This window comes from Spermophilus citellus (assembly GCF_964194105.1).
Source record: "Spermophilus citellus genome assembly, chromosome: 9".
Lineage (NCBI taxonomy): Eukaryota > Metazoa > Chordata > Mammalia > Rodentia > Sciuridae > Spermophilus > Spermophilus citellus.
This window is the reverse complement of record NC_138191.1, coordinates 27,195,001-27,220,897: the sequence shown is the minus strand read 5'-3', so window position 1 is coordinate 27,220,897 and position 25,897 is coordinate 27,195,001. Positions and strand designations below refer to the sequence as shown.

General features: G+C 37.4%; 1 protein-coding gene across 2 annotated transcripts in view; it reads left to right on the top strand.

Moving 5' to 3' along the window:
* Positions 1 to 8,615: 8,615 nt before the first annotated feature.
* Positions 8,616 to 25,897, top strand: part of GPSM2 (G protein signaling modulator 2) — a 54,499-nt gene continuing 37,217 nt past the window's right edge. The window contains exons 1-2 of one of the 2 annotated variants that reach the window (XM_081305904.1): positions 8,616 to 8,885; positions 21,313 to 21,384. In XM_081305904.1, coding sequence (XP_081162030.1) covers positions 21,329 to 21,384 — 56 coding nt within the window. In that variant the 5' untranslated portion in view covers positions 8,616 to 8,885; positions 21,313 to 21,328. The remainder of the gene's footprint in view (positions 8,886 to 21,312; positions 21,385 to 25,897) is intronic. The other variant, XM_081305905.1, reaches the window with a different exon arrangement.

Here is a 25,897-nt window from a genome sequence, read left to right as displayed (position 1 = left end):
TGAGTGACTCCATTCTGTTTTGGTGTGGTTTTCTGGGGCCCAACTGCTGGAGCTCAGTACAAAATAATAGCCCCCCCATAAATTTTATTTAACAAAATTATTACAAATTGTGGCATAAAGCAACACAAATACATTGTCTTTCAGCACTGGTGACTAAAAGTCTGAAAATGGCTCAGTGGACTAATATCAGGGTGTAGGCAGGGCTGTATTCCTTCTGGAGGCTCCAGGGGGAATCCATTCCCTGTCTTCTCTCACTTCTAGAGACTGTCTGCATTCCCTTCCTCCATCTTTAACCTCTCTTCCTACCATGTCCAAGATCCACATTCACGATGCGACAATCTCAAGCTGCTGCTTCTTTTCTTTTTAGTTGTAGATGGGCACAATAACTTTTTAAAATTTTTATTTATTTTTATGTAGTCCTGAGGATAGAACCCAGTGCCTCACACATGCTGGACAAGCACCCTGCCACTGAGCTACAACCATAGCCCTCATCTCAGGCTTCTTATAGCTCCCCAGGCTCACCTGGTGTTTATGTCCCCTTGTCTTTGAATATACTTCTGACTTCTCTACCTGGAGTGACCTTCCTCCCTGGCCTCCTTGACCTGGGGTAGCTATTGCTTCCTCCTCTGCCAGGTCCCCACAATCTTGTAATTAATTGTTTCATATTGATGTTTGTCCTGAGCCTACCTATACTCCCAACCTCGGAATGTAGTGGGGATTCAACATTCTGTCACAGAATTGGAAATGTTCCTGAATATGTCATAGAGATGAACATTGGAGACATTAGAGGGTCCAAAGGGAAGGAGAATCCTCTAAAAGAGGAGTTTGGATGTCATTAAATGAAGGGAGGAAGCTGGTCATAAAGCTGGGGCCCCTGACATTCCTGTAACCTGCACTGGAGCAGTTGAAGGGTGGAAACCACCCCCAGGGACTTTCAGAAATAGAGGGGGGAAAGGCTTCTGGCATTTAGGATGGCAGGTTGGGGAAGGAGTAAGGTAGAAAACAGTTCTGTTCAAAGAGAAATGATCTTGACAAAAATGTCAACAAGGGTCCACATTAAGAAACACGGCTCTATGAAATAAGCCAAACTCAGAAGGTCAAGGGTCAAATGTTTCCATTCATGTGTAAGCAAGAGAGGATAAAGGAAAAGAAAAGTGGAGGGAGAGAAGGGTCAGGGACCTCCGAAAATCAGAGGGAGATCAGTAGAGGAAAGGGACCAGAGGGTAGAAGGCAAGTGGTGCTGGCCAAGTTATATTGTTCTATTGTGTGCATGGATGAATATGTAACAACAAGTACCACCATTATGTACCACTGTAATGCACCAATAAAAAAAAATGTGGAAAGAAAAAAAGAACACTGCTCTAAAGATAGTTTGTTTTTTCGGAGAGATCACAAATAGTCTCTCTTTGGTGCCTCAGGTGAGTGTGAGGTACAGTCAGTGATGAGGACCAGCATAGAATCCACTCCCTGAAGCATTCACTATACAAAATAGGGCTGGGATGTGGCAGTGGTCGTGTGTTCCTGAGTTCAATCCCTGGTACCAAAAATAAAAATAAAGAAAAAAAAACTGATATGGAACCAGGTGCCTTGGTGCATGCCTGTAATTCCAGAGACTCAGGAGGCTGAGGCAGGAGGATCACAAGTTCTAGGTCAGCCTTGGTAACTTAATGAGGCCCTAAGCAATTTAGTGAGACCCTGTCTCAAAATAAGAATTAACAAGGTCTGGGGATATAATTCAGCGGTAAAATGCCCCAGATTCAATTCCCAGTACCAAAAAACAACAAATTGATTTGGACTTTTAGCTCTACTTTTTTTTATTCTTTTTTTTGTTAGTTGTTCAAAACATTACAAAGCTATTGACATATCATATTTCATACATTTGATTCAAGCATATTATGAACTCCCATTTTTATCCCGTATACATATTGCAGATTCACATCGGTTCCACATCCACTTTTTTACATACTGCCATACTAGTGTCTGTTGTATTCTGCTGCCCTTCCTAACCTCTACTATCCTAACCTCTACTATTCTACTTCTTATTAATTGAGGACTTTGGATTAGTCATCTAAATGCCCTGAACTCAGTTTCATCATCCACAAAATGGGGACAAAGGGTATTGTGGGAATTAAATGAGGTAAGTATATAAGCTTCCTGACTCATTCGTCTGACACAGGGTGGGAGCTCAATTAATGGTAAGTCTTTTTTCCTTCTCTCCTTCCTCCTCTTCCCTTAATGAAGGGCATAAAAAAGTGGATCTAAGAAATTTTAGAAAAGTGACCTGAACAGAGCCTGTATACCTCAATTGATAGAGGGAAGACCATCTCTGATGCTTCCAGATGGTTTTACAAGGTGCTGAAGACAAAAATCTGTCTTAAAGAAAGCCTGTGGTCAGGGTGGAAGTCATATAGGTTGTAAGTACAGGAATGAATAGAATTTATGACATTGATATGTTAGTGCTGCTCAAATTCTCAAAAGTTCTACCCTTTTCTCCAGCATGTTAACAAGTATCTTTCAATAGCCACAAGTCCAAGGTCCTCTGCAGATACCAAAATCCACTGATGCTCAGGCCCCTTAGATAATGACATAGTGTTTGCATATATCCCATGCACATCCTCCTATAAATCACTTCTAGGTTACTTGTCACCAGCCATCCATGGGTTGTGTGTGGGTCACTGCACATCAAAGCCTAGTGGATAGAAACATCTGGTGTCTGGGAATGACCAGTGGACATTTTCTCTGGTCAATTGCCCAGGGATATTGTGAACCTCTATCCTGCTCTGCCATGTCCCACACAGCACCTGAGATGGGCGTGACCTGCTAAGATGAAAATTAACCTGCTGGACTGCAAGACTTCTGGAAGCAAGACTCTGCCCTTGAAACCTTTTCCCTGTCTTTGATGTACCCCCTTAAATAAAACACATTTCCTTTGTCTAGTTCCAGTTCTTGTGTGGACTGGATGTATCAGGGGCTCTGCTTTTGTAAATATATTTCTGACTCTTTGTCTTTTGTTCTTCACTAATTATTTTAGACTTTAAGTTTTCAGGAGGCTTACACCCTCCTCGGCAGGAAGAAGAACTCCCCAACGAGACACTGCCCATCGACCCTCTTAGTTACTTATAATACCTAATGCAATGAACATACTCTGTAAACAGTTGTCACACTATATTGTTTGGGGAATAATGACAAGAAAAAAAAAGTCCATACATGTTTGGTAAAGACATAAAATTTCCCCTTGCAACATTTTCAATGTATGATTAGTTGAATCTGGTTGATGCTGGATACAAATGCTGACAACATATGTGGGATGACTATACCTGGCTTCTTAGGAGGAATTTGACCTGAGAAGTGAGTCAACTCTCAAAAGTTACTTAGTTCTTCATGTCTCTAAAACCAGAATCCTATCAAAGTCATATTGATAAAAAATAAATAGATAAATGGGAAGGGTCTTATCTGAGATGGTCTAGAGACTAAGGTAGAAAGAGTTCCATGGGATAACAATTTAGATTCGTATGATTTGCCTGTCCAAGGGAACCTCTGGGTACATTTGCAATCCCATAATTAAGACTGATAATAGCATCTTAAAACAGGGGCATAATCTTCAGAGATGAACAAGTCTGAGTAAGCATGCTATCCTAAAGGCAAACTGACTCTTAGAAATTAAGACACATGAAAGACTGCTAGCTAGTCATGAGAGGACCCAGCCTCCTTTCAAGCAATCCACCCCTAAGTGACCTTAGGAACAATAAGGTAGTAAAATGGTTTAATTAGACAACTTGCAACTTCTTTTGCACATGTGAGTCAAGAGCACTTGATTGCTTTTGCTGACAGCCTCTAGATCTTCCCATTGATGTTTTATTTTGTACTATTTAAATACTGTGAAGCTAAAGTTCGTATGTGGGCTCATTGGGGTCACTTGAAGTTCCATTGTAGAGTGCTAATACTTGTTTTTTGAAAAGTTATTTTTAAATTTTGCAACTATAAAAATATAAGCCAGAAGATTAATATCTTTCATGTGCTGAATGTAATGGAAATGTCTTTCAAAAATGAGAGTGAAATGAAAGCGACAGCCACCCCAGGTCAAGAAGGCCAGGGAGGAAGGTCACTCCAGGTTAGAGAAGTCAGAAGTATATTCAAAGACAAGGGGACATAAAATACCAGGTGAGCCTGGGGAGGTATAAGAAGCCTGAGATGAGGGCTATGGTTGTAGCTCAGTGGCAGGGCACTTATCTAGCATGTGTGAGGCACTGGGTTCTATCCTCAGGACCACATAAAAATAACTTTTAAAAAGTTATTGTGCCCATCTACAACTAAAAAGAAAAGAAGCAGCAGTTTGAGATTGTCGCATCGTGAATGTGGATCTTGGACATGGTAGGAAGAGAGGTTAAAGATGGAGGAAGGGAATGCAGACAGTCTCTAGAAGTGAGAGAAGACAGGGAATGGATTCCCCCAGGAGCCTCCAGAAGGAATACAGCCCTGCCTACACCCTGATATTAGTCCACTGAGCCATTTTCAGACTTTTAGTCACCAGTGCTGAAAGACAATGTATTTGTGTTGCTTTATGCCACAATTTGTAATAATTTTGTTAAAATTTATGGGGAGCTATTATTTTGTACTCTCTTTCTGCTTTTAAGATTGCCTCTTTGAGCCAGGTGTATGCCTATAATCCCAGCGGCTCTAGAGGCTGAGGCAGGAGGATCTAGGGTTCAAAACCAGCTTCAACAAGTTATTGAGGCCCTAAACAACTCAATGAGACCATGTCTCTAAATAAAATATAAAAAAAAGGCTAGAGATGAGGCGCAGTGGTTAAGCACCCCTGGGTTCAATCTCCTGGTACCAAACCAAACCAAACCAAACAAAACAAAATAACCCCAAAAAAGATTGCCTCTTTGTCTTTTGTGTTTTGTATTTTCATTATCTTAAGTCTAGGTGCAAATTTCTTTTTCTTTAAAAAAATCCTGCTTAAAATATTGTTTGTTTCTTATCTTAGAATTTTGACTGGTTGTATGTTAGATCTTCTCAGTCTATATTTCATATGAAATTTTTTTTTGAGTTCTGACTTACAGTTTACTACTTCTTTCTTTAGCCACATCCAGTTTGCTGTTAAACATGTTCATTGAATTTCAAATTTCAACTATTATGTCTTTATTTCTTTTTTAAGTCTAGAAGTTCTATTGGGTACTTTTTTTAAACCTGTTGGCTATTTTTTGCAGTCCTTTATTCTTATATTTATAATCTTTTATTTCTTTTTCTCTTTTGGTACTGGGGATTGAACCCAGAGTGCCTAACCACTGATCCACATCCATAGCCCTTTTTAAAAATTTTTATTTTGAGGTAAATTCTCATTAAGTTGCCTAGGGCCTTGTGATCCTCCTGCCCTAGCCTCCTGAGTTGCTGGGATTACAAGCTTGTGCCACCATGCCCAGCAGATTTTTAAAAATATATTAAATCTACTTATCAAAGATACATTAAATATACTTACCTTATAATCTGTGTTTGATAATTCAGTTACAAAGTCTTCATGGGCCTGATTATGCCATGTTTTTTATTTGTTTTTGTTGCCTGATGATTCTTGCTTATCATATCTTGTTGCTTTGCATGAATTGCAATTTGATTGATCAGTCACATTTTTTGGAACTTTTTATTTGGTCCAAACACACTGGGCTCCTTTAAGAGGTATTTGGTTTACCTCTTACTTACTAGTTCATTGACAAAATTTATACAGTTTTTTTTTTTTAATTTCTAAAATATTTTAAGTTGTTTTCACTGTGAGAATTGGATGGGGCATATAATTAATTACTGTCAGAAATGGAAGTCTATGGGATGATTTTCTTATTTTTCATCCTGAAAAATTCCACATTTCCAGAAAAGATAAAATAATCATATACCAATAGTATATAGAAGAATTATATACATCTCTCTCTCCATGTATCTTCACCAAGACCCAGTTCTTAATATTTGGTTTGTATTTCTTATTCTCTCTCAGTTTTGTGCTGAATTGTCTGAATATAAGTTACAGAAGTCATGTTCTTTACCCTTAAATATTTAACCTGCATTTTCAAAATATTAATTCTCCTGTATAGCAATAATTCCATGTCAAACCTGAGATAATAAGAGTATAGTAATTCTATAATATCATCTAATATATAGTATATATTTAAATTTCTCAGTTATCTCTAATATGTATTTTATAGTTTTCCTGTCTTTCCCAAGACTCCATCAAGATTCATGTCCATTTTTTAATTTTTTTTTGTGTGATATTGACTATTAAGAAGAGGCTGGCATAGATGTCTTAGAGAATGTCTCAAATTCTGGATTTATTACAGAGTGCTTTTTTAAAAGTATAAATCAGATGAAATTATTCTCATGTCTAAAACCTTTTGCTGACTTCCTTCAATGCTTAGAAAATAATGTCCAAACTCATTACCCTGCCTTATGAAGGCCTGCATGGCCTCTTGCATGTTCTTTTCTTCTGCTCCAGTGGCCTTCCACAAAGCTTATCCTCACCGAACTTTGCATTAGCTGTTTCCTTTGCCTAACTTGCTTTTTCCCCGAAATTTGAGGAAGACTAGCTCCCTCTTGTAATTCAAATCTCAGTCTGGGTATCTCAGAGAGGCCTTGACCCTAAATCTAAAGTAGTCTTTCACTCTGTTTTGCTCACAACTGTATTTTCAGTATCTAGACCATTTCCTGGCCCACAGCAGAAACTCCATAAATATTTGCCAAAAACCGTAATGCATAAGGAGAAGGCTGAGGAATGAATCCAAGCCAGTCTTTTAAAAAGCTTGGGGAACAGCCTAAGTAGAGGGAGCTGCCAGGAAGGAGGTTCTAAGACCTTGAAGTTTGGTCTATTCCAGGGTCAGAGGAATGCCTTGTGTACTTGGAAAGAAGTCAGATATGAGGACAGGAGTAGAGAGGTAGGCAGGGCAAGATGGCTTAGGTTTTGTGATCTATGGTAGGCGTCTGGATTTTATTTAAAATCAAATGGGAAGTCACCAAATTCAAGTAAGAGGATAACATCATCCGATTTATACGGCCTGAAAGATAATTTAAGAGATCAGGAAGATGGAGGTAACTAATATCAGAAATAGGAAGTCACATCTGTAAGGTTTGTGGTGGGCGTGGGGAGGGGATAATGATTTTTTTGGACATGCAGAATTTAATATATTGCACTTCCTTTGTGTCTTTCATAGTATCAATACCCTCGAAGAATTTATGAGTCAAAAGGAATTATAATATATACCTCTGAAATAGTATAGTTGGTTAATTCAGCTATTGCTTTTAAGAACCTGATATTAAACGTGGTTGTTGATATTAATGCTAATAGGTATCATGTATTGAGCAGTTTCTGTATCAGGCCCTAAGTCAACCACCTCATAAACCTTACCTCACTGAAGCATCATTAAAACTCTAACTAGAAGGGACCTTATCTGTGTTTTACAGGTGAAGAAATGAAGATTAAAGAAGGTATTCACTTGTTCAAAGTCAATCTGCAGAGTTGGGCAGAGTTGAAATTCAAACCCAAGTCTAGTTTGAAGCCAATACTGTTGCTTTAAACAATTTGCCTAATAAGAAATGTTACTTGGATCACTAGATATGACCCATCATTCAGAAAGCCTGTTTTTTTTTCTTTTTAATATTTATTTTTTAGTTGTAGGTGGTGGACACAATATCTTTATTTCATTTTTATATGGTGCAGAGGATCCAACCCAGTGCCTCACACGTGTAGGCGAGCACTCTACCACTGAGCCACAACCCCAGCCCCTGTTGTTGTTTTTTTTAAGCATATCTCTGACCCTGTAAAACATTTCAATTTCATTTTAGTGCAGAAATACCCACTTGAGAAATAACGTAACATCAGATTCTTTACACCGGAGAGACTGTAGTGCCGAAGAATCTGAGACCTATTTTTTGGTCAATTCGATATGGAGAAGTGAATAGAAATAAAACGTATTCTCGGTGTATTTGGAATGCAGCTGCTGAAACTGACGCAAACTGCCAACCAATTTTCCTGGGAACCAGCGATCCTACAGCAAAAAGAAGTTTGCTTTTTCAACAGCTGGACACGCTAGAATTGTGACACAGAGAGTCAAGAACTGAGGATGCCTTGTTCAGACTTTCACACGGCTCCCTCTGTTCCTTTCACAGAAGTCTCTTTTTTTTTTTTCCTTCTACATCCGGCATCTGCCACTTGGAATACTCTTTCTCTAGGGCGGGACCCAGACTTCAGGGAAGGAGGCACTTGCCTGGGGCTCCCATCCTTTAAAGGGGTCTAAGCTATACCCTATCTGAATTCCGCACAGTACTTATTGTTCCACTTTTCCGTGTCTAGAGAAGAACTAAGTGGAAAAGAAACTTCAATTTGGTGGTTGAGGAGAGGACCCCGGTCCGAGGGTACCGAGCCCCGCAAGTGCCGGTTCAGCCAGGCTCGAAGGTCCTGGGCTGGGGAGCCGGGATCGGGGAGCCGGGAGCCAGGAGCGAGTAGCGGGGAGCGAGCGAAAGCCCCGCCCCACTCCGTCTCCGGCCATTGCCATTGGCTGGTCCGAAAGACGCGGGGCGTTGTCTGTTTGAATGGGAGCGCCTGAAGCTGGGGCGCAGGCGCAGAGGAGCGCCGGCGCCGAGGGCTGACGGCGCTGTGGGACCCCTGGGTGGCGGAGGGACGCTCTGGGGAAGCGAGGGGTGTCCAGAACTCTGGCCCACGTGACCTTCCGGGGGCGGGCGCAGGGGGCGCGCGCCGGCCTCCCGCGGTGCCCCTGCCTGGCTCGCCCGCGGCGGCGCGCGGACCCGCCTGAGGGAGGGGCCCTAAGCCCCCGCCTGTCGCCCGGGGCAGCTGCTTCAGCTCCGCGGAGTCCTCCGCACAATAGTTACCTGCCGGCCGGCTGGAGGTGAGTTGTGCGGGGCTCTGGGACTGAGGCGTTGAGGGGCCCCACAGCGAGCGCGGGGTGGGGTGCGTGAGTGTGGGAGTTGGGGTAGGCTCCTCTGTCGGGAATCTGGGGGCGACCTCCTTTGTCCCTTGAGGACCGAGCGCGGTGCGGGGCTGAGGGGGCGGGGTGGCTCTAATCTGTGGGCCCTGCGGGGGACCAGACGTCCCGAAAGCCAACTCCGGGTGCCGAGCCGCCCGCGCCAGTGCGGGAACTCAGTTGCTTTCTTGTGTAAAAACTACCCCCCCCAATTTTTAAAAATTTGTTCTAATTAGTTAAACATGACAGTAGAATGCATTTTGACACATCATACACAAATGGAGTATGAATTCTCATTCGCCTGGTTGATATATAGAGTTACACAGGAAGACTTTTTAATGAGGGTAAGACTTGAAGAGCTTCGTTCCTTAGATTCTTTAAAATAAAAATTATGCCAGGGTACAGCGACTTCTCGTGTATTCTGAGCGTAGTGGACAGTAGATTTGAAATACGAATCCCTGTGGAACCTAATCGTAGGCGCGTCGCAGTCACTTGCAGTCGGGCGCTTGATAGCTAAATTCGTGAACCCTTGAGCACCAACTGGTCAGTTTTCTGTTGCGAAAATGAAATTGGCAATTGCTGCAAACAAGTTTAAAATCTTTTAAGAAAATCTTTTCTTGAAATCTGCAGACTATCTTCAAAGGTTATGTTTTAAGGATAACCAGTTGGGTAATTTTAACTAGTATCACTTGAACTCTGCTCAAGAAAACGAGTGAGGGTGGAAATTGTATTTCCCTTAATGCATAATTTAACCGTGGTAGAATTAAGAGAAGTAGGTTCTTGGTTTTCCTCTCTGTTGGCTGGTGTTGGTGCCTCGCGTGTGTTGGAAGCGAACTTGACCAGCCAAGCTGATTTTCAAATTGCCACTTTAGAACTATGCACCTAAGATTTCCGGACTGATAATAGCCAGTGTGTTGGCGTGGGTCCTCTCTATTGAGGAGCAGCTTTGGTTTAGAAGTGAAATAGGGACCCACTGTTGGTCTTCTTGGTGTGCGTTAAGGAAGGGTAGGAGTTTAGGGGTGAGGGAGGGTCTCAGACCTACTCTTCTTTACTCCTTTTCGTGGATTCCTTTCGGGAAGCAGTTTCTCAGGCTGTTTATAATTTGAGGAGTGAACTGGTTGTGAAGTAAATGATTGTGTGATATTGCCTTAGAGGCATATCCCTAAAATCCTCTTTGACAGTTTAGTCGTAGTTTCTTCCTTTATTCGATCAGCCAAGTAGTGTTACAAACGTTTTAATAGAAATCTGAGACTTGGTAATAGGCTGAATTACAACAGTGATAGGATATACTAGTTTTCAAAGTTCTAGTTTTCAAAATGGCCTCTCTTTAAGCATAAAATATTTCTAAGATTTACTTAAAAAGTGAAATTTGTTCTAAAGTTGAAAACTTGACATGGATTTAGACTGTTCCAAATGTAATACACGTATTCTATTTGTAATAATAACAACAGCTATTTCATTACTTTGTTCTTTATTGAGAACTTTTGTTATGTGCCAGAGCCAGGCACTGGGTTAGGTACTTTACAAATCCTATCTGTAGTCATCACAACACATTGTTAAGTATAATTATGCTCACTCCACCTCTGAAAATTTCACTTAAGATCATATAACTCTGTTCTGGGATTAAAACCATGGCTTGAACTCAAACATGTTGTAATGCTTGTATTTAAAGCTCAGCATGTGCCTGGATCCCATTTGTGGTACATAATTCTACTTAAAGATGCCTCTAGGTCTTGTGTTTTATTGTGAACTCTGCAGAAATATTTCCATCCTTCTTTTAGAACTACTGTCTTGCTTTCATTGTCATCTAAATTGCCTGACATTTTCAATATCCTTTTGTCATTTTTATTAAAAAATTTATAAATTAAGAGTAAGACTTTTCTGAGTAATTTTCATGAATATGAATGTACTCTTTACCATAGAACAAGAAAGTATTAAAGTACAGTTTTCTGACTAGTATAGCATTCTTTGCTGCTTCATAGTTCCTATCTTTTTCCCAGACATGAAATCAAGAAGTTCATTGGACGTGTGCAAAGCAGTGTGCTTGATGTTGTGCAGTGATAGGAGACTTCCTCTTCAGTAATTATTTTTAGTGTATATTTCTGCCTGTCTCCTCACCTGCTTTGTATGATGCTGCAGTTTATCTTCCTACTACAGATCCAATTTTCCTTTTTATTTGTTTAAAAAAAAAACTACAATGTTCCCCATTGTATAAATACAATGCCAAATATGTACTTCAGCCACATAGTCAGAGTCTTACAGTTTGATACTGTTCTGTGTTTTCAGACATCACTTTGATTCCTCCTAACCCAGTATTCTTATCCTAAAACACAGTATATGTGTTCTTACCTTCTTGCTTTTGCTTGAGTTGTTTCCCTTGGAATATTTCCCTTCCTTCATGGTGCAGTACAGATTTTCTTGCTTCCTAAAATCTTTCTCTGGTCCTTTTTCATTAGAATTTTTCGCTCCATATCATCATGTAACATTATTGAGCTGAATAGAAACATTTATTTTCTCACAGAATGATGATACTTTTTGAGAAGACAGGTATATTTTCCTATGAAGATATATTTTTTTTTGTATTGGGATTCTTTACCACTGAGCTATATCCCTTTGGAATGCATTATAATTCTTATTACATATATAGAGCACAATTTTTCATATCTTTTGTTGTCTATATAGTATATTCACACCAACTTGTATCTTTTAAAAAAAATTTGAAACAGGCTCTTGCTAAGTTGCTTAGGACCTCAATAAGTTATCGAGGCTGGCCTCAAACTTTTGATCCTCCTGCCTCAGCTTCCTGGGTTGCTGGTTGTGCACCACAGTGCCTGGATTCTATGAATGAATTCAAACTCTTTAGGGGCTCTTTTTTCAGCTTTTATAATCCTTTTGCATTTGAGATTGATTTCTGCTTAGAAATGTATTTGAAACCAGGTTTTACTTTTTAAAGCCCTTGTGTTACAGAAACATATTTATGTCATTTACTGACTGAAAAACAATGCTCAGTAGAAAGGATACTTCTATTCTATTTACCTATTTGGCTTTTAAATGATCATATCTGTGTATACTGAGTGATTGAAGCTGGTGGTTAACCAGTACAACAATCCCCAGTTGTCCATGGAGGATACTTCCAAGGCCTCTGTGTAGTGTTTGGTACTATCTGAGGTTTTAGGCATCTAAGGTGTGTGTGTGTGTAAATATGCTAATAAAAATCTTTATAAAACTATATTTTTTTCTGTATAGAAACATGTATGTAAACTTTAATTTATAAATTAGATGTAGTAAGAAATTAACATTAACAATAAAATACAACAATTATAACTATAATGAAATAAAATTGCCAACATCTCTACTCTTGCACTTTGGAACCAATATAAAGTAAAATAAGGGTTACTTGAATACAAGGGGTGTAATACTGGGATAGTCAGTCTGATAACCAAGATAGCAGTTACTGAATGATGGATGGGCAGGTAATATATACAGCATGGATACAGTAGACAAACTGATGATGATTCATAACCTGGGTGGAGCTAAAATATTTCATCATGCTACTCAGAATGGTGTTCAATTTAAACCTTATGAACTTCTGTTTTCTGGAGTTTTCCACTTAATATTTTTGGGCTGTGGTTGATTGTTGGTAACTGAATCTAGGGAAAGTGAAATCACAGATAAGGGAAGACTATAGCAATAAAAGATCATGGATCAGTGGGGCACAGTGGTGCATGCTTGTAAACCCAGTGGCTCAAGAGACTGAGGCAGGAGGATCATGAGTTCAAAATTAGTCTCAGCAAAAGCGAGGCTCCAACAACTCAGGGAGAACCTGTCTCTAAATAAAATACAAAAAAGGACTGGGGATGTGGGTCAGTGGTTGAATGCCCCTGAGTTCAATCCCCAATACCCACTCCCTCCAAAAAAAAGACTATGGGTCATGTTCTGTGGAGACTTGGTAACTAGTTTTTCTCAAAGTTGTATACTTCCCATTATTTACTAATAATTATTTATCTTTTTTTCTGTTATAGTAATGTGTTCATAAGATTATTTATTTTGAATTTATTTTTTGAGCTGTTAATTGTATCATGTTTGTCCAATTTGTATAGGCCCTAAAAAGATAAAATTTCAATTCATTTTTATTTATTAACAAAATGATTATGGATAGGAAAATGGAATGACATAAATATGTATATATTTGGGTTGGTCTTTCTTTTTTGGTAGAAATTGGGCTTAGTTTGAATCCTTAGTATTTTTATAATCTTTTGTTTTTATACCAAATTGTTATTTTGATGTTGACTATATAATTGGGGTTAACTAAAGTTTTGAATCTTTTTTAAAAAGCCATAGTATCTTTTTTTTTTTTTTGTACCAGGGATTGAACCCAGGGACACTTAACTACTGAGCCACATCTCTAGCCTCTTTTTGTATTTTATTTAGAGACAGGTTCTCACTGAGTTCCTTAAGGTCTTGCTAAATTGCTAAGGCTGGCTTTGAACTCTGGATCCTCCTGCCTCAGTCTTCTAAGGTATGAGCCACTGCACCCAGCTTCATTGTATCTTTTATAACTTTGATTTTCTAATACTTCTATGTATCCAATTTTATGTGCTAATAATTATCTAGAAATACATGTGTGGTGGGGGGCTTAAATCTATAATATTCTACCATTGAGTTACATTTCCAGTCATTTTTAAAAAAAATTTATTATGCATTCATTCACTGGCACTGTGGATTGAACTCAAGGCCCTCTACTACGGATCTAAATCCCTAGTTCCCCTGTGTTTTTTGTTTGTTTATGTTTTTTTGAGACAATGTCTGATTAAGTTATCCAGGCTGGTATCTAATTTCCATCCTCCTGCCTCAGCTTCCCAAGTAGCTAGGATAATAGCACCTGTTTTAGAAATCATTTTTTTCTTATGCAAGAGTCAAGTCAAAACTCTTTTCAAAAGATTATTCATTTTATTAATAGATTAAAAAGACTATTATCTATTTAAAATAGTTTTATAGGATATAAAATTAACACTGTTCTTACTCTGGAGTTCAGTTTGATGAGAAATAAAACCAAGGGAAAAAATATTGTTTACAAGTATAGTATAAGACCTTTCTCCTTTAGTTGAACGTATGTGTATTATTTTTTTCTTTTTGCAGTACTGGTATCAAACCCAGAGCACATTAGGCTCTACAGCTGAGCTATGTCCAATATTAATGTATCCAAACATATTAATATTCCTTTAAAAAATATTTTTTAGCTGTAGATGGACATAATTTATTATTTATTTATTTATTTATTTTTATGTGGTGCTGAGGATTGAACCCAGTGCCTCACATGTGCGAGGCAAGCACTCTGCTGCTGAGCCCCTTGAAGTACATTTTTTTTAAATATTTATTTTTTAGTTTTATGTGGACACAATATCTTTATTTTAATTTTTATGTGGTGCTGAGAATCTAACCCAGTGCCTCATGCATGCTAGGCGAGTGCGCTACCACTTGAACCACATCCCCAGCCCTTGAAGTACATTCTTTAGGATTATAAATTTGCTTAAGAATAACTTTAGTGATATAGTTTTTACAGCATAATCTCTAGTAAATCTAGTTTTGCAGCATAATTTATAGGAAATCTCTATTTCTCCACAATGATAGAGAACAGGATGTTATATTTAAGTAAGCATTATGATTGCAGTTATTTTATTAATCGGGATTGTGTAAAGCAATGTATTTTTGGAATGTATGGTAGTTGTGAGTTAATACTAAAAATCATGCTCAACACTGTTAGATATAGATACATATATGTAATCTTTTTTGGGGGGATTAAACCCAAGAGTGCTTAACCACTGAGCCATAGTCCCAGCTGTTTTTAAATTTTTTTTTTTTTTTTAATTTTGAGACAGGTGTTCACTAAGTTGCTAGGACCTTGCTAAGTTGCTGAGGCAGGCCTCGAACTTGTGATCCTCCAGCCTCAGCCTCCTGAGTTGCTGGAATTACAGGTGTGTACTTGGCTGCAAATATATGATATCAAGTTCATCTTTAGTTCACAGTTTTTTTTTAATATTTATTTTTTAGTTTTAGATGGACACAATATCTTTATTTTCTTTTATTTTTTTATGTGGTGCTGAGGATCAAACCCAGTGCCTCATGCATGCCAGGCGAGCGCGCTACCACTTGTGCCACATCCCAAGCCCCTAGTTCACAGTTTAAAAAAAAATTTTTTTTTAATTGTAGGTGGACAGAATACCTTTATTTAATTATTTTTGTGTGGTGCTGAGGATCAAATTCAGTGCCTCACATGGTAGACAAGTGCTCTACCATTGATCCCCAGCCCTATGTATTTTTCCCCCCCCCATGGAATTTCTCTTTAAGTTTGCCAATTAATTACTGACATATTATATTTAGATCTTATTGGTGGTACTTTTTAAAATTTTAGTTTTAAAAGATGTGCAAAGATTCAGGAATATTACTTATTTCTCTCCTTCCCCCCCAACCTTTTCCCATTTATCAAATTTTTATATCTGAAGCTTTATATCTTTATCTTTCTCTCAGCTGTTAACATATGAATATAGCATTTTACCAACTAGACGTTTGGTATAAGTATTCCATTGTTTTCTTTGTATAATAGCTCTCTTGTAATCCAGTTTGTCAATCACTGTGGGTATTGCTGCTGTTTTATCTCTTTGCTGGATTGGAAATCTTGAAAGCTCTCTGTTGCCACTTGATCTTTGCCTCTTCATTGATGGGTATTGTTTACATTTTTCTCTAGATATTCTTAGATTGCTTTATCAAGTGTCCAGCCATTCTTGGGCCCAACTGCCATTGCTTTAGGCGCTAGTTGCTCACATTAGTTATATATTCTAATGTTAAAATCATTCTTTTTGCCTTTAGTTGCTTTATCAACATTCAGTTTAAATAAAGTCAAACTGAATGTTTGTCTGTACATGTTTGCCTCATATTTTCCTGTATTTCCTAGTCTTACCATCCTACTCTTAATTTTGCTTGCATCATTTCTTTCTCTTTTTTTTTTTTTGCCTTTTTTAAAATTTATTTTTATGTGGTGCTGAGGATTGAACCCAGTGCATGCTACACAAGCGCTCCACCACTGAGCCACAACCCTAGCCCCTGCTTGTATCATTTCTTTTAGTTGTCATCTTGTTTCTTCTCCTCCAGAGAAAATGTAGTCAGAAATAGAAATTTGGGGGACTGGGAATCTATCTCAGTGGTAGAGTGCTTGAGTAGCATGCTTGGGGCCCTGATTTCCATCCCTAGCACTGTGTGGGCTGGATTAGGTGACAAGCCACCTTTAGTCCATCTAAAAATAAATTAGGGTTTACTAACAGATATGTGATAATTTGACAGAAAATAACCAGTTTACCTAAGATAAGTTGAGTTCATTCTACAGGTGGATATTCTGGCATCCTAGTTTATTTACCCCATAATTTTTTTATACCTTAATTTTATTTATTTATTTATTTATGTGATGCTGAGGATGGAACCCAGTGCCTTGCGCTGCTAGGCGAGGGCTCTACATCTGGGCCACAACCCCAACTCCTCCCCATGATTTTTATGTTTATTTGTTCCTATAACCTGTGCTCTGAAATTTAATATAGTAACTTTGTTTTAAATATATTCTTAGTTCTTCCTCATGTCTATCCCTACTCAGATTGATAAAAGACTGTGTATCTTACTTAAAACATTATAACTAAATGGTTTTGGAGAATTTGAATATTGTGTCTTAGAGGGAATTGTTCGGATATGAAAAGTTTAAAGGATTTAGATGATCTAACTTGGAGACAAGAAAAGTAAGTTATATTATATAATGGGTGTTGCCAGTTTATGTAGATCCTTGAATGAAAGAAGCAGACCAAAAGATATATTGTTTAAATTGCAATTAGGATCAGATGGTTTCAATAAATTCAAATAAGCATAATAGACATAAATGTAATTGTGTGTGCTTTGTTTTTCTTGGTCACTAGTTTGTTTGCAGACTTTTACTGCCAGCAGAGTAAAGCAGGGCTAGGATTTCTTGGATGAAGGGCCAGCCTTTCTTGCCCACTCTGATTGCATACTTTGTTCAGTGCTTAGAAGTCAGCCTAGCTATATAGTCTCCCGGGGCTGGGAGTGTGGCTCATTGGTAAAACACTTGCCTGGTTCTCATGAGTTCCTGGGTTCAGTCCTCCCAGTAGGTAGGGGTTCCTGGAAAGGGTTCTCTGAGAGCAGGGATGAGGATGGACTCAATGAATGCGAAACAGTGTACTAGTTATTTAATTGTTTGAGAGATGCTATTAAGGGATGAATTATGAAGTCTGGTTTATTATTAGGGATTAATAAATTGTGGGGACTAAAATTATTAGTGACTAATAATTCTTGTAAATAATTATTAGCTCTAACCCCTCCCCACCCCCATACTAGGGTTTGAGCATAGAGGTGCTCTACCACTGAGCCACATCCCTAGCCCTTTTCATTTTTTTGAGAGAGGGTTTTGCTAAATTACCCAGATTGTCCTCAAACTTGTGATCCTCCTTGCCTTAGTCTCCCAAATCACTGGGATTACAGGCATGTACCATTCCCCTCCCCCAGCAGTTATAAATCTTAATGGAGGTCGGAGGTTAAACTTGATGACTTCTCAGTATTCTTTCAAACCTATAATTTCCATTACCAGTTCATGGTCCTATCATTAAATTTTCTTATCCGAGTGAATCATTTTAAGATAAAAAATGCTACTGGGTTGGGGAATTGTGTAGCTCAGTGTTAAAGGGTTCGCCTAGCATGTGTGAGGCCTTGGGTTATTGATCCCCAGTGCAGTGGGGAGTAAAACACTACTTGATTGTTATAGATACTTTTTTAAAATTTTTTTTTAGTTATAGACCTTTATTATACGTGGTGCTGAAAACCGAACCCAGTGCCTCACACATGCAAGTGCACTACCTACCACTGAGCCCCTGTTATACTTTTTTATATACTTTTTAGAATAGTATGACCATATATATATATAATTTTTTTTCTTTTGGTACCAGGGGCACTCAACCACTGAGCCACATTTCCAGCCCTATTTTGTATTTTATTTAGAGACAGGGTCTCACTGAGTTGCTTAGTGTCTCCATGTTGCTGAGGCTGGCTTTGAATTATGCGATCCTCCTGCCTTAGCTTCCTGAGCCTCTAGAATTACAGGCTTGTGCCACTGTGCCTGGCCAGTATAACCGTATTAAAAAGAGTGGTGACATAACTCAGTGAGAGAGTGTCCCTGGCTTTAAACAAACAAACAAACAAACAAACAAACAAACAAAAACCCTGTCTGTAGTAAAATAGTGAATAGAATTCTCTGTCTTCTTGCTTTTTAAATTCATTTTAAGGCTGGGGATGTAGCTTGGCAGTAGAGTGCTTACCCAGCATGTACATGGGCCTGAATTTGATCTCTAGCATTAGGGGGGACAAATACATCAGAGTTAATTATTTTAAAAGTATCTCTCTATGTGGTTTTCATCAAGTAAGGTACTTTGCAACTTCTTTTATATACATTTGTTAATTTATTAAACATGTAAATGAATATATGTAAGCATTTAACATATTTACATTTTAATAAGTATGAAATTAACATTTTTTAAAAGATTTTATTTTTTAGTTGTAGTTGGACACACCTTTATTTTATTTATTTATTTTTATGTGGTGCTGAGGATCAAACCCAGGTCCTCGCATGTGTTAGGTGAGTGCTCTACTGCTGAGCAACAACCCCAACCCTGAAATTAACATTTTAAATAATTAGTAATATTTGAAATTTCATTATGATTTCATATATGAGAAAAATACTTAAATTAAACACAATTTAATTGAAGTAAAGTAAATTCTAGTACTTTTCCTTCTGCCCCATTTTATAAATAACAGGCTAAACCTCATAGTGGATAATGGAAGGCTGTTGAGTTGCCAATTTAGTTGCCAATCTAGGTGCACTTGGGAGCTGTTGTTCTAAGTATCTATACCAATTCCTCTTACTAATGTTTTTTTATTAAGAAAAAAAAGAGGCCAGTAGAATTTGGAACAAAAGGAAATTTATTGTATTAATCGTTGCCACCTGTCTTTTTGTCCTTTTTTATGTTACCACTTTCTTTATTGGATAAGAGAGGGAATAGAGGAATGATATTTGTGTGTTTCTTACCAAAACCTTATTTCCTCTAGGAGGCTTTGTCAGTATTCCCAAGGCTGGCCCTTTCCACCTTCCTCCCTCTTGCTTTACTGCTCTGTTCCCTATTAACTTAACTGTACTTAATTAACCAAGCAATGGGTGTCAATTGTTTACATTCTGCTTTATGTTATAGCCAAAATATTTTTTTAATGTTATACGGAAGAAGAACTAGGCTTTCTTGAATATGGTGGCAGAAGGAAGAACCAGGACATGACTATTCAGAATTAGGATTAGCTATTTAAGACCTTTCCAGGAATGCTGTAGTAAAACGTTGGAGTGACTGACCTGTAAGGGTTGTTTATAGCCTTCACTATTGTATATTTATTTATTTTTCCTTGTTTGTCTCTTTCAGCTGTTATCTTAAAGGTTATAGTTCCTATCTGACATACTGTAGTTTCTGTGTTATATTTGGGAGTGAATTCATTTCTCTTTGTCCTGTTCAAGACAATGTGCTGCTTCAATCTGCTGCTTCAAGTCTTCAATTCTGAAAACTCTGTCTTTGCCTTTATTCCTCTCTGTTTTTCCTTCCAGTGTTCCTGTTAGCTCTCTCTTGGAGCCTCTCATTTTGTCTTTCTTTTCTTTCAACTGATTTTTAGTATTTTTTATCTCTTTATCTGTTTTTCATTCCTGTATCTGCTTTGCTGCCTAACTAGTACACTGTTATTAACAACAATGTTCATAGCAGTACTTTTAATAATAGAAACAAAACAAAACCCCCCAAAACTACAGTCCAAATGTCCATCAATACATGAGTGAAAAATACATTTGGTATAATGGCATAGGATACAGCAAAAAAAAAAAAAAAAGCTAATTGTAGCAATGTGTAACAACATTTGAGACGATTCTCAGAAAATAGTGGTAAAGCAAAACTGTACAGAACTGAGTAATATGTTATTTAGAGCTATGCAGACATTTGTGGCCAAGTTGTGGAGACAAGCAAGGGAATAATGAATAAAATTCATTTTGGTGGTTACCTTAGAGAGGAAAGGATGGTGATGGTTAAGTTGGGGTATCCAGGAGACTTCAAAGGCACTAGAAATGCTCTTTGTCTTGTACTGGGTCATGTTAAGTAAATGTTTTGTTGTGTCATTATTTTTAGCATACACATTTTATAATTTCTTTTGTGCTTATTCAATATTAATGAAAACATTTTAAACATATGGGAGAGTTTAAATAGAATATACTTTGACAACAAATAAATACAACAATTATCAGTATGATATCTTTTTAAAAAATATTTATTTTTTAGTTGTAGTTGGACACAACACCTTTATTTTACTTATTTATTTTTATGTGATGCTGAGGATCGAATCCAGGGCTTCACCCGTGCTAGGCAAGTGCTCTACCGCTGAGCCACAACCCTAACTCCAGTATGGTATCTTTGAAGAAATAAATTTACAGAATTTAGAATTAACTTATTATTGGGTTGTCATTTGATTTGTTAATAGTTTGAAGTATGATAATTTTGTTTTAAGATGTTAATTATGATGCATATTGTATTATTGTTTATAATAGAAAATATTACATAAAATTATTGTATTTTAGCCAGACATGGAGGTGTACACCTGTAATCCTGGGATTACAGAGAGGCTGAGGCAAGAGATCACAAGTTCAAGGCCAGCCTGAATAACTTAGCGAGACTCTGTCTCAAAATAAAAAAGACTGGGGAGGTAGTTCGGTGGTGAAGCACCCCTGGATGCAGTCCACAGTACCATTAAAAAAAAAGTTGTACTTTAAAACCAGTTTTAAAAACTAAATTGCAGTTTTCAAACAAATCTTATATTCATATCCTTATTTAGAATCTCCATGGTGACAGTTAAGCCCTCTGCTGTTTACTCTAGTGATTGACATTACAGCAGTCTGTGGAGTTAACTGTGTGATTATGTACCGCATAGGGTTACTTTAGGTTATTCTTTGAAAATGGGACTTCAAGCAAAGCATCTTGTATTCCTTTTGCAGAAATGTTGCTGAAGTGCTGCTGAAAGGGCCAGAGATACAAGGATTTGGGATATATTTTGAACCTTTAAGCTGTCTGATATTGACCTCCTTTCACTATTGATAAAGAAGAAGCAGGCGCTTAGGATATATTAACACCAACTCATTAATATACTAACTGGACAATGTTCTGCAAACAATTCTACATTGTAAAGAACTGGATTGGCACAAAATAAAATAATTTTATATTTTACTCAGCTTATAATATGACTCGATGGAGGAAAATTTGATAAGCATGAGGGAAGACCATTCTTTTCATGTTCGTTACAGGTAAGACTATTCCTTTCTTAGTGGATGACTTTTAGTCCTTAAACATGAATTTAACTCTGACCATTTCATATTTCAATTTGAAAATATTCAAAATATACCAGTAACAGTATCTTCTGTAAGCAATGTTTTCTTTTTGTTGGGAAGGTTTCAAATTTTTGTACACTTTCTATAGGAAAATGATAGCAGAGACCCATTATGTACTATAGTTTGTTCATTAGTGTTCTCTGAAAGAGTTTATGAGTAGTTACTTTATATTTTATAATTTTTATGCAACACAAATATTAACATTGAGTATATTTTAAATATTTGGAGGATAAAAGATGGCTTTTTTATGTTGCCAGCTAAAGGACCAATCTGTTGTGTTATAATTTTTAAATGGCAATCTCTCATAAATGCCTTTTTAAACAAATGAGTATTGAATGAAATTCCAAAGGGTGGGTATGTTCTAAACATGAACAATCTATAGACAGTTTAACATTTAGTGATAACATATTAGTGATGTTTCTGATATAATAGGAACAAAGTAAGCATATATGTACTATCATTATTGTTTAACATTTATTCTGGAAGTTCTGTCCAAACCATAAAATAAAAACAAACAATGATTTAGTAAGGTGATTGCATAATAGGTAATTCTTTTTTAATATTTTATTTTTTAGTTGTAGATAGACACAATATCTTTATTTTTTATTTTTATATGGTGCTGAGGATTGAACCCAGGGCCTCGAATATGCTAGGCGAGCACTCTACCGCTGAGCCACAAACCCAGCCCAATAGTTAATTGTTTATCAAAACTATTACAAGTTAATGAAACAGACACGGGAATTTTGTATCAATGAGTAAAATTCAGAATCTAGGAGTGAAGGTGTTTTGCTACCAAGTCTTAGATTCCTTAACATATGTTTAGGAAGGAGTGAAGAGATCATCTTGTGGAGTAGATTGTTCATGTTAGGCCATCATGCCAAGGAAGTTTATATGGTCAAGGTAAAGACATTTCTGTTAAAAATTTTAAAAAATTCAAGTGAAGAATGGAAGATATTCAATATAAGATGAGCTTTTAATATCAGATGCCTTCACCCTTTCCTTTAGGACAATTTTCTTAAAACCTGAGCCTTATCTACTTTCCTTCCTTCTCACTCTCTGTATCCATCATGAGGTGTTAACAGTTTTGACTGCCTTAAATGTTTTTCATGTTCATCTGTTCATCTGCATCCTCTCCACTATTGCTGTAGTTCAGGTCTCCAGGATCTTCCCTCCAGACTGCCTTGTTTTCCATTCTTATCCTCTTGGAAGAGGGCTCAGTCTAAAGAGCTAACCATGCATCCTCTCTGCTTAATGCCCAAGGTGACCTTAATCACCTGTAGGGCAGACCTAGGCTTACTATAATGTACAAGATCTTCCATTACTTGACTTCTACCTGTTCCATAGACTTTATTTTCTGCCATTCTCCACCTTGTATTTGAGCTGTTTCTTTGCATGTTACACTGTCTCTTATCTCAGGGCTTTGCTTTCACTTATGCTACACTCCATCACCTGAATTCCCTTCCCATTTCTTTCTTTAACTAATTCTACTGAATATCTAAGATTCAGCTCAGAGGTTATCTCCTCCTGGAAACCATTTCTAAATGCCATAGTTTGACCCTCCCTGTGCTCACATTTTGCCTTTGCACATCTGTTTGTTAGCACCAACTACATTAAAATTCAGTATGTTTTTACCTCTTTGCCGCTCTCTTTGACTATTAGCTCCACAAGGCAACCTTTATGCTTAGCATATTGTCTGATACATGTCCATTGAACTTTATTGGACATAACTCATATGAACCACTAAGATGTTTTCTGCGTTTTGAACATTTCGAAGAATGGTGTGCTTAAGGAGGAGTGGATTGTATCTCTTCCTATAGGAGGATCTTAGATTTGTCCTTTTGCCATGATACAGCACAGGTCATACATGGTTGCACATTGCTGCTATGGGACTTCATCAAGGGAAACTTAAAAATCTGTAACTTTTCTTTTTAATTAGAAAGAATGTCCCCAACAAATCCCTGGCTTCATCAGTGTTCTTAAGATCCAGCCATATATTGATTGTTTTATAATTGTGAATAATGATTTGAGCTCTTTATATCAGATCATGACCTAGTATAAGTTACCCTTCTACTCTAGCATAGTATGTTTTATCCATTGGTTCTTTCGTTGTAGAGGTCCTCATCTATCCCTGAAGGAGTTTCCATGGTATGATGAGTTTGTAATTTTGTAATTGAATATATCCTTGAACACTAAGAAACTTTCTGAGGTATACCAGAATGCTTTATGAAATATTTTGCATCTATTTGGGAAGGTAGATGCTGATAACTAATGAAATTCGTTTCTAAACTTTTCAAAAATTTATTGAAAGGGGGTGAAACCAGGGGCACTTTACCACCAAGCTATAGCCCCAACCCTTTTTATTTTGAGACAGGCTGGCCTCAAGTTTACCATCCTCCTGCCTCAGTCTGCCAACTTTTTAGGGTTATAGGTGTGTGCCACCACATCCATCAGATATTATTTTTATGATTATGATTATTAATATTTTTGTGGTGCTAGGGATCTAACCCAAGGCCTCTGTGATGCTCTCCTGCTGAGCTCTACTCCTAGCCCTATATGATTGATTTTAAGGAATTATTAATTATTTAGGTGTGATAATGGTATTATAGTATTTTTCTCCCCCCCCCCCAAAAGACTCATCTCTCTGGAATGTACTTCCAGATAATCTGGGTTGGAGGAATGAGGATGAAATTTATATTGATAGGGCTTGGGATGTGGCTCAAGTGGTAGCACGCTCGCCTGGCATGCGTGCGGCCCGGGTTCGATCCTCAGCACCACATACAAACAAAGATGTTGTGTCTGCTGAAAACTAAAAAATAAATATTAAAAAAAAAATCCTCCCTCCCTCTCCCTCTCCCCCTCCCTCCCTCTCTTTCTCCCCACCCCCTCTTTCTTTCTTTAAAAAAAAAAAAGAAATTTATATTGATAGTATGATACATGTTGAACCTGTCTGAGCATCAATTTCCCCTTCTGTAATTATACCTATCTCAGAGTTATTTTGAAAATTAAATTTGATATGTGTTAAGATCACTTTTAAAACTCAGTTGCCATGTAAAATTTAAATCTAGATAATTTATGCTACTTTTTCTTTCACAAAATAAACTGGAATAGCTAGATATACATGGTAAATTGAATGGATGAAAATTGTTTATTGGAGTGAGGACTGGTGATGGAAAAGGCCTATGCCCAGTTAGAACACATAGAAGATAGAGCTAAAGTTTATGAGAGGAGATTTCATATTGGGGAGATGGAGAGTACTCTTGTTTTGGATTTTAAGTCCTGAATCCTATCATTTATACTGAAATAGCATGTATGTCTTTTGAGGGGAGAGTCATATTTGGACATAATTGCTGTTATTAACTCTTTTAAAGTGATGTAGCATCAGAATTTTAATCCTGTTTCTCTCCAATAATGGTGCTGTGAAACACAAGAAACCAAAATTAAGGAGGTAAAGAAAGTTGTGAAGGTCAAATCTATTGTGGAATAAAAGTTTAAGAAAATATTTTTTAAAGAAATGGAAATAACAAGGATTTGTACAGAAACTTAGGAATCATACCTAAAATATTCAATCCATTATTAGCAAAAATGAAAACATTTCAAGGATAGTAATATTTATAGATATCATAAATAGTTTCTTTGATTATACAGTTAGGCCATCAGATGAGTAGAAGAAATTTTGTATGTGATATATATTTTCATGGAGAGCTTGTCATGTGTGTGGTGCTGGGGATCAAACCTAGGGCTACACAAGTGGCCCACCACTGAGCTACATCCTTAGCCCTCCTAATTTGTCTTCCACATTTAGGTATGTTCTTTATTTTCAACCCAACTGGTAAATAAATTAAGTAATTCTATCATAGTTACAGAGAGGATATGAATTACTTTCTCCATTACTATTTAATGATGATCTAAAGAATTCATAGGGCTGGGGATGTGGCTCAAGCGGTAGCGCGCTCGCCTGGCATGCGTGCGGCCCGGGTTCGATCCTCAGCACCACATACCAACAAAGATGTTGTGTCCGCCGAGAACTAAAAAATAAATATTAAAAATTCTCTCTCTCTCTCTCTCTCTCTCTCTCTCTCTCTCTCTCTCTCTCTCCCCCCCCACTCTCTCTCTCTTTAATAAAAAAAAAATTAAAAAAAAAGAATTCGTAAGCTAGCCTGCCCTATTTTGATTGAGTTGAGGATTTTGCCAGAATATTGACTTCTTTTCTCATAAAATATACTAGAGTCATAATATATGTCAGAATTAACAATAACTGAGGGAGTTTTAGACTGTTTCAGGCATTACTGAAATAACTTTTCGTCTTTTTAATTTTTTTGTCTTTGTGCATGGAGTTGGAGGACTGTGTGTAGCCAGTAGAGTTCTAGTTGGAATTTCTAATGACAAATATGTAAAAATGTGTAACTCTTGGTGGGGAGGTAGGTTGGTA